Source organism: Schistocerca gregaria, chromosome 4, assembly GCF_023897955.1.
Source record: "Schistocerca gregaria isolate iqSchGreg1 chromosome 4, iqSchGreg1.2, whole genome shotgun sequence".
NCBI lineage: Eukaryota > Metazoa > Arthropoda > Insecta > Orthoptera > Acrididae > Schistocerca > Schistocerca gregaria.
The window spans coordinates 458967756-458978103 of record NC_064923.1 but is presented as its reverse complement, the minus strand read 5'-3'; the positions used below and the strand labels follow the sequence as shown (position 1 = coordinate 458978103).

The 10348-nt window shown below is 37.5% G+C and overlaps 1 protein-coding gene across 2 annotated transcripts in view; it reads left to right on the top strand.

Annotated features, from left to right (window-relative positions):
- Positions 1 to 239: 239 nt before the first annotated feature.
- LOC126267008 (uncharacterized) overlaps positions 240 to 10348 on the top strand; it is a 103557-nt gene continuing 93448 nt past the window's right edge. The window contains exons 1-2 of one of the 2 annotated variants that reach the window (XM_049971772.1): positions 240 to 354; positions 10040 to 10129. In XM_049971772.1, coding sequence (XP_049827729.1) covers positions 10059 to 10129 — 71 coding nt within the window. In that variant the 5' untranslated portion in view covers positions 240 to 354; positions 10040 to 10058. The remainder of the gene's footprint in view (positions 355 to 10039; positions 10130 to 10348) is intronic. The other variant, XM_049971774.1, reaches the window with a different exon arrangement.

Below are 10348 nucleotides of genomic sequence, written 5' to 3'. Positions count from 1 at the left end.
CACCAAAACTTGACGTCAGCACATCACAACAGTCGTTACCATCACACCACTTGTCGAAGGCGACGGGTAATATCTCAAATTCCTCTTGATCTTTTGGTGCTTTGTTCCGTGTTTTTCTAACTTCAGATGTACAAAACTGGACTTGGACATGAATGAGCATGTGGGGGAGAGCAGTGATCTTTGTCAGAGAAATAATAATTACATCCTTGAGTTATGCTGATTTCTGTATCGCTGAAACATTTGAGTGATTTGATTTCCCTGGCAAACGTTTTCAGGCGTTCCTAGATACACATGTTATAAATAACTGAATGGGCTGTGCCACGTCACCGGAGCACAGCAATTTTGGAAAACAAGGTATGCCGCAAACTATATTGCTTTTCTAGTGCCGTAGACATTACTATGAAATAACAGCCGTTGGTGCTGTGTGAGGGAAGACGTTTATTTGGAAATTCGCACTGCTAAACGTCGTGCATAAGCGTAATCTTGCCCATCTGTCAACAGGTCGTTTTAAAGCGTGTGAATATCGCATTCGGTTGGAAGCATACTGATCAGAAAAATGAATGTTAATTTCAACGCCATTGCTTGAATTTTTCTTGTGTGAATGTACTTTTTTCAAGAGCCTTAGCTCAGGCAACTAGTCTTTCGATTCCAAAGACGGGAAATGTCTATATTTATTTTTATGTACGTGGGACAGTATTTATTGGTAACAAATAATAATAACAATAAATCTTTTGTGACACACATATAGAAGATTTGATTAGGGCTGTAGCATAATTTGTTTTGGGGTTCAATTACAGATAGAACTTGGATTCTCTTTAACTTTTCAAAGAAGAAACCGACAGAATTCTACCAATTGAAGTGGTTAATGAATTTATGAATTCCATGGTGCGAGATCTGCATTTAATGAGAATACTTCAGAATATCCAGGATGAATATTGCAATTTTACTCTTAATAGACAGTTTTGTAAGTAATATTAGTATCTTAAACAATTTAAAGATTTTCGATGTTTTTGTTCGTTTCCACGTACTTGTAAATTACTTTCGACATATCGAAGAAAACACCCTTTAACAACGGCCAAATGCGACGGGTAAACGTCAGCGTGCTATGCGCTACCATTGGCGCGGCCAATGAACCACCCCTTTTAAGTTCCGTCATGTCGTAAGGTTCGCCAAATTCCTTCCGTACTTTCCTGAAGCTGTCTCACTATGTTACAGGATCAGTGCTTCCGGAAAATTCTAGTTCGTTATAAAGCAAATTTCCAACGTAATCTAGACCTCAAGCTACGCTACAAATCGGTCGGCCACTACAGCCAAATTGTAGGGAACCTGCCGGGGAAAATGGGAAAGGCACTATCACATTGGAACCACCTGTAAAATTGGTGTTTTCGCGTTAGCACTTAAGCTACACGCAGACAGTGCTTTGTCCGTGAAAGGCAGGCAGAAATGCAGCTTCTAATTGCGGTCCGACCAAAGTTTTAACTTGTCAGGCACGATCGGTATTATTTATGTGGACTGTTTGCTGAGTCTAGAAGATACTTTTTTTTTTTTTACGTAAAGCATTAATCGCTCTCCGTCAAGCGGTGTAATAACATTAGTATGTCAGCACTGGTGTATAAATCGCTAAAGTTGCTCTTAAAATAGAGGAATACTTATATTCGTACACACCGTATAGTGAGTTACTTCCGTAATGCGGTATTATCGGTAATTTCCAAGAATGATTGCCTATCGACGTCGCGGGGCCTAGATGGTACGTATCTAACGTGCGATAGTAGGTCGATCATGCGAGTCTCGTGGCAGGCGTTATGAGTATGTTTAAGGTGGTCACTACACCAACGACAAAAGGAAAGCATTACATAAATACTTGTAATTTCAAAGGAGACGATTTACCTTACTCGTTATGTGACAGTCCATGTGATGTATATGCTACAGGAACAATTCCCTTTTCCCCCTGAAGGTAACTCACATTAAGCAGAAGTCTAATAAGAAACCATGGATCACACAAGTGATAAATATATGTGAGACAAAAAGGAAACTCTCTCTGATACGTAGGGACACCTTTGATACTAGCATTATAGCTCATTACAAAAATTACTGCCAAATATTGAAGAAGGTTATCCAGAAATCTAAATACCTGCATTGTGAGAAGAAGATAAATACATCCAGAAATAAAATAAAAACAATATGTGATATACTTAAGTCAGAGACAGGTAGGACCAGAAATGAGGAGGAACAAATAGCTCTAAAAATAAATGAAACCCTGGTAACAAACACATGTTGTGTTGCAAACCATTTAAACAAGTATTTTGTCTGTGTTACTGATAGCATGGGGTTATCAGGTTCAGTAAATAATGAAATGGAATATCTGAGACCACTGCACACAAACAATCTCAGTAAAATGGAATTGACACTTACTTCACCCAAAGAAACAGAATCCATCGTAAAGTCCTTGAAATCGAAGCATTGTAGTGGTTATGATAACATTTCAACAAAGTTAATAAAAGAGTGTTCATGTGAGCTTAGTAATAACTTTAGTTATTTATGTAATCAATCACTTGTCATAGGAACATTCCTGGACTGGCTTACATGTGCTGAAGTTATACCTCTCCACAAGAAAGGGGGCAAAGAAATGCCATCAAATTACCAACCGATCTCACTTTTGCCAGCCTTTTTCAAAAATCTTTGAAAAGGTTATGTTCAAGCATCTACTTAAGCACCTTAGTGAAAATAACATACTGTCAAAATCACAGATAGGGGTTTCTTAAGGGTTCTGATATTAAGAAAGCTATTTACACTTACAGCAAAAATGTCCTTAATTCATTGGTCGACAAATCAGATGCAACTGGCATATTCTGTGACCTGTCAAAGGCATTTGACTGTGTGAATCACAACATTCTTTTAAGTAAATTATAATATTATGGCGTCACTGGTAGTGCTACATAGTGGTTTCAATCACAACTTACTAATAGAAAACAAAGGGTGTCATTACGTAACACTACAGGAGTAGACAATCAGACAGCATCTGACAGGGAAGAAATTACATGTGGTGTTCCCCAAGGTTCCATACTAGGTCCACTACTGTTTCTTCTGTGTATTAATAGCCTGTCATCTGTTGCATTACCAGATGCCAAGTTTGTCTTATTTGTCAAATGATACAAACATTGCAATAACTAGTATATCAAACGTAAATTTAGAAAAGGCAGCTAATCAAATTTTTACTGACATTAATAAGTTCAGAACTTCCAAGAGATTTCCTTTTTGTGTGTGTATAAAATATGATGATATGGAAATAGGAGAAGTTGAGAGTGTAAAATTCTTGGGATTACAACTTGGTAATAAATTAAGTTGGGAGCAACATACTAACGAAGTGCTAAAGCACCTAAACAAGTTTGTGTTTGCAATGCGAATGATGTCAGACGTAGGAGATAAAAATATAAAAAAGCTGGCATATTTTGCTTATTTTCACTCCATTATGTCATATGGTATCATATTTTGGGGTAATTCCACAAACAGAGAATATTTTTACAGGGCAGAAGCGCATAATAAGAGTAATGAGTAGTGAAAATCCAGGAACATCATGTCGAAACCTATTCAAAGAATAGGGCATATTAACCACAGCTTCTCAGTATATTTATTCCTTAATGAAGTTTGTTGTAAATAATACATCTCTTTTTCCAACTAACTGCTTAGTGCACAGTATCAATACTAGGAATAAGAACAATATACATAAAGATTTAAAATCACTTACTCTTGCCCAGAAAGGAATCCAGTATTCAGCAACCCATATTTTCAATAAGTTACCAGCAACCATTAAGAGTTTAGTTTCCGATAGGGCACAATTTAAACATAATTTAAAAGAATTTTTGGTGGCCAACTCCTTCTATTCCGTCCACGCATTTCTCAACAAGTGCAGTAGACCATTTTAATGAAAATTTATTATACTTTAATTTTTGACAATACTTGGTTGTAACAGCCAAGTAACTACCTACTGTGTGACTGATGGATGTATGGAAAGCAGTTTTTATGTCATAAGTCTGTAAATGGTGGAAGTTTAATTTTAAATCTTGTACATAATCTGACTGTTCTTAACTGAGGATAACTGAAATGAATAATTTCCTTTAATTTTTGACAGTACTTGGGTGTAATAGCCAAGAAACTAGTAAACGTCTGAATGATGGAGTTAATAAAAGTAGATTTAACTATTAAAACTGTAAATATTAGAAGTTTAAATTTAACTCATGTACATAATTTTACTGTTTGTTGACTGAGGATCATTAAAATTAGTGAAACTCAAGTTTTTCTAATAACATTTTTGTAATGTGTTTATCTGACATGTTCCACACCCAGGAGGATTCCCTCTTTTATGGGTCTATGGAATGAATAATTAATCTAATCTAATCCCATAGCCAGGGTAAATACTGTCAATATCACACAAGAATATCAGCAGAGTGCCGCATCTATCAACTTTCCCCTGCAAACTCAAGTTGTGAAAGTATAGATACTGAAACAACTACAGTTCGCCCCTTTGTCCGGGACCACTTTCTCTTTTTATGGAAGACTTGACAGATTTCTGTAGCCACTCAATATTCTGGGTGTGGACACTGGGGTCATCCGAAAACACGAGCTCCACAGAATGGTTCACGAATTCGTGGTCGAGCCCTTCAGCTTTCAGAGTCTTGTATGACTAAAACCCCTTTGTAATAACTTTAGTACCAGGCAGTATGAAGTGTTTTATGAGACCCACTAAAGCGACCCTGTTCAGGACAATACTCTGACAACGAAATACTTCTGGGACTCTTTCTATTCCACCAAATACCCAAATGTGATCTATTTCACTTTTTGAAGGTCATCCTCTCTGGCTCTTTCATCTAGCTATATGAGATTCGTCTACTGCTACATGTTTATTCGCTCCACCAACTGGTACACCATCATTTATCACTACCACGTAACAGACTTCTCGGCAAAACCCGAAGTAGACAGATGGTATATGCAGATAACTCAGTTTGTGATGCTGTTGCTTGCAACGTCTAGTCTCGACTCTTGCACGATATAAGAATTAAGAATTATGCTCGTCTGAATAGATAACTTGGAAGAGTCGAAACACGTATTTTTCCTGACACTCGTTCATTTTGCGCACTGTCCGCAATGAAATTGCACCGGTAGTTCAGTATCGACACTCCTCTTACGATGTTTTACAGACTTTGCAGCACCACAGTCAACACAGTCCTTCCTTCCCTCGTCCGGCAGAACATTTGCAGCAAAAAGTCCATGCTGGATATAAATGGAATTAGAGTTTTCCATGTCATCGAATCCGCGGAAGAAACGTCAGGATCACCAGAATATTAAACTAGGTATCGACAGAAACCGTATGGGTTTCCCAATCAAGTCACAAATAATTAGGGCAGGAACGTAATGTAGACAAACTAAAGGAAAGATGGAAAACAGATAAAAAAGTCGATTACAAATAATTGATCATAATGCCCACTACGAGACTGGCGTGATCGATTTACTATTGCACGTTCAATATGTATCGTTTGGATCCCGTGACTACGATAGGCCATCATTCTTGGTAATTACCAATAACCAAAAATGTTTTCGCTCAAAGTTTGCTGATGGGTACCGTTACTTTATAACCGAAGTGCGATGGTAAAATAAGACGCTTGGAACTTTACTAAATGTTCCAGTGTTCTGCAACTATGAATGCACCAGGCGTGTATAGGTATCGCAGTTCATATCACCACTATGTGACACACATCAATACTGCCTCACAACCCACACACACACTTTTCCATCGTACACTTTCACATGTGTCAATTTTGGCTACTAACTGTAATGCACACTGTCTGAGTATACAAATGTTGCATTTGGAGCCTATGGCGCACCTCTCAGTTTATCGCCCCAAGCAACCTCTAAACTTGTTTCTGGAATGCAATATTTAAAAATGATCATGTCAATCAGTTTCTGCAATGAGAAGACCTTATATCTGATAAAGATACTCGATATATTCATATATATTTTTTAAAATTTCTAGGTACCTCTGAAGCGAAAGTCTTAGCAGAAAAAAATGTTATACCAATGGATTCTCAGAAAAAGGGCTACAGGAAAGGGAAAAAAAATGTAGATGAGCTTTCTGAGGATGAAGTAAGCGAACATTCACAGGAAGATTTGTTCAGAATGTCCCTGTTACAAATAACTGACAGAGTGGTAAGGGAACTGAGTACCTGGTTTAAGGCACTGGAGAAAATTAGGCCAAAGTTTAGTTTTCTGTTTGGTGTCCAAATTCAAAAAATGGAAGTGGAAGACTTAAAGGCCAAAGCAGCGGAACTGGCAAATTCATATGTACAAGACCTTAACAAGGAAGAATTTATTTTTTAAACTGAAGGTTTCAAACACATTGTGCTGACAGTAGAGAAATTCTTGCATGATGCCGCTGCACATCCATATTAACTTTAATTTGTAAAAATAAATTAGTAGTGGAGTATCTCAGCGTCACTACAGTCTTAAAAATGTTCCACGCCATCCCAGTCACTGTTTTATCTGTAGAAAGGATATTTAAATATTATTTGAGGAGCATGGCTGCTCATAAAGGTTAACAAATCTGAGTATGATCTCCATAGAGCGCAAACGAACTGCTTCCATAAATAGTGATGAGATGACAAACATTTTTGCCACAAAAAAGCTTGGAAAAGAGAAATTTTAAATTTATTATTTGTAAACGAGTAGTAATGTTTTATTTTTAGACTTTTTTAAATGATTGTTTCGTCTATTTGACTTTCAACCTAATTCAGTCAAAATATTAAGTTAGTGTTGTAAGACAGTGATATTTATTTCGAAATGTATTACCTACTAACAATTATAAAACTGTTGATACCTATGGGAGGCTGAAAGAAGAGGCGCCAGATTTAAGCTTGCTGCCCTTGGCTTAAATCCCAGTTCCTGACCCACTACGTACACACAGTTGTTAACTGTAATATTTGACTTACGCTGTTAAATCTTTAACTTAAGGTTATACCTCTTAATAGTTAAATTATGAGGACATTTTAAATTATTAAATTTGGTCAATAATTAGGCGAAATATTGGAAAAAATTTTTGTTGCCCCTGGAAACGTCTATGTGTGCGTAGGCAGTGCCGGATTAAGCAAGTGTGGGGTTCTCAGCAAATGTTCAGAAGTAATTTTTGGCTTTAGGCATCAAAGTTTATGGTATAAAATACAACAACACTTTATTTGGTCCCAGAGCGATATGTATGTTTTCTTCCGTGGTTATTGTCATACAAACATTTAAAACGTAATTTACTTTCACGCATGAGAAAATATAAACGCTGCTGTACTGCGATTATATTATTTATACAAATTCACTTCATGAAATAAGTGCAAAATAGTGAAATTAAAACAGTAATTGATGTGAGGCATTCAAGAATCAGAAATTAAATTTAAGAAAAAAATGTGTTTAAACCAAATTAAATGAATAAAAATAAAAACCAAAATCTTTTTGATAACGATTTTAAAAGTAATATCGTTCTGTAAGTATTGAACACATGACCATTACCTTACAAGCCGAGATACTTCTCATTATGCTACAGAACTACTAGGTAAACTAATATAATTTTTAATGGTTTACTGTCTCACGAGAAAAGATTTTCGTCACATTTTTACTAACGAGGCTTCGCCAGGGAGGATTGGTTTGGTTGCACGGTGCAAAACCTGGCATCCAATTCTAAACCACTGTAAGGGTGGTTTCATAAGGTTAATCTACCACCTGATATCTCAGTGGCAATATACTTACTATATTCGGAAGCAAATGAATTATAACGACAACATTTTCTTATCAGTTCTAATACCGGTAATTGATATGTACTTTATTATATTCCATGCATATAGAAACTATTTTAACTGGTAGCGTATATAAGCAAAATAAATAGGGTCGCATTAGTCTTCACAGTTTCTCGTTTTCCTGTCGGCAAATTTCGTCATCACTAGATAGGGTTATATTTCACTCTCTTGGTGAACGCCTTCTACTGTTGTTTAATAGTAATATTATATACTATTAGTCCACAGTGTCCGGCAAAAAGACAAAGAGACAAAAGAAACGCAGCAACCTTGACACAACAAATTCCACAACTACATTTACATAGACACTCCGCAAGCCACCATACGGTGCGTGGTGGAGGGTACCCTGAACCAATATTAGTCATTTCCTTCCCTGTTTCACTCGCAAGTAGAGCGAGGGAAAAACGACAATCTACGTCCCTACTTTGAGCCCTGATTTCTCGTTTATTATCTTCATAGTCCTTACGCGCAATGTATGATGGCAGCAGTAGAATCGTTTGGCAGTCAGCTTCGTATGCTGGTTCTCTAAATTTCCTCAATAATGCTTCTCGAAAAGAACCTCGCCTTCCCTCCAGGGATTCCCATTTGTGCTCCTCTTGCATCTCCGTAACACTTACGTGTTGTTAGAACATACTGGTAACAAATCTAGAAGCCCGCCTCTGAACTGCTTCGATGTCTTCCTTTAATCCGACCTCGCGCGGACCCCCAACACTCAAGCAATACTCAAGAATAGGTCGAACCAGCGTCCTATATGCGGCGTCGTTTACAGGCGAATTCTACTCTTTCCAAAAATTCTCCCAATAAACCGAAGTCGACCATTCGCCTTCCCTACCACAGTTCACACATGCCCGTTCCATTTCATATCGCTTTGCAACGTTACGCCCAAATATTTAAACGACTTGACTGTGTCAAGCAGCACACCAGTAACACTGTGTCCGAACATTACAGATCTGCTATTCCTACTGATCCGCTTTAACATACGTTTTTCCTCATTTAGAGCTAGCTGCTATTCATCACAAAAACTAGAAATTTTGTATAAGTCGTCTTGTATCTCCCTATAGTCACTCAACTCCGACACCTTACTGAATACCACAGCATCATTAGCTATCAACAAGAGATTACTGCCTACCCTGTCCACCAAATTATTTACGAATATAGAGAACAACAGCGGTCCTTTCACCCTTCCCTGGAGCTTTCCTGACGATGCTCTTGTCTCTGATGAACACTCGCCGTCGAGGACTACATACTGGGTTCTATTACTTAAGAAGTCTTAGAGCCACTCACATGTCTGTGAAGTTATTCCACATGATTGTCCTTCTGTAACAGCCTGCAGTGGGGCACCATGCCAACTGCTTTTCGGAAATCTAGAAGTATATCATGTGAGGAAAGGGCAAACTGAGTTTCGCACGCGCGGTGCTTTCTAAAACCATGATGATTCATGGACCTGAGCTTCTCAGTCTCAAGAAGGTTTACTATATTCGAACTGAGAATATGTTCAAGGATTCTGCAGCAAACCGAAGTTAGGGATATTGGTCTGTAATTCTGCGGGTTCATTCTTTTACCCTTCTTATATACTGGAGTAACCTGCGACTCTTTCCAGACGCTTTGGACTTTGTGCTGGGAAAGAGATTCACGATAAATGCAGGTAAGGGGCAATTACCACAGAGCACTCTTTGTAAAATCGAACTCGGGATCCATCCAGACCTGGTGATTTATACAACAGTTAACCAAGTAGAAGGCAACCTTCATGGTAGAGTCTAGATGCCTCATATCAAAAGTACTCTAAGAAAAGTAAATGCTCTGTAGAAGGAATGAACGATTGTAATAGTAGGAATTTCCGTGGAAGTCTTGGAGTGTCGTCAACTTACAGCGCATTATTTATGAAAATGAAGCTCATAACTAAGACAGGAAGCAGTGAAAGTGTAACAGTTGTCTCTATTATTACAGACTGTATTCTGACAAATAATGTGAATTAAGTGCTCTCATCTCATTTGTCATTTTTGATACAAAATTTAAATTCTGGTGTTTCATAGTGTGATCTTGCAAATTGCGCCATGTTGCAGTGCAAGTGATAGATAAATTCACAAATAGTATATCAGTAATAAAATTGAATACTGTATAACACAGAGCAAATATAGCAATTATTGTCGTAAATTATCTCATTATAGTGCTGCTGACTTTAAAAAATCATAATGAGCAATAACTGTTTTCAGATCTGGTCTAAATCTCAATATGTTCCGTGAGCAACACGTTGTGCTCACCTTCGCCACCCTTGCTATCACGGGGACAGCTGCATTAATATGGTAAGTGCAATATACACACACTTACTTAGAGGTATGCCAACACTATCTCAGAAATCTCTACTTTTCAGAGGCAAGGATAACTTGCAAGCGTAATTCCGAACATTTTACTTCCTCTCTTCTGTAATTGAAGAAGTTTGTTAAGAAAGATACCATAAATAAGTGTCTTTACAGTTGTTCAAAGAAAATTCTCATGTTACATGGTAACAGCATAGTTTTGTG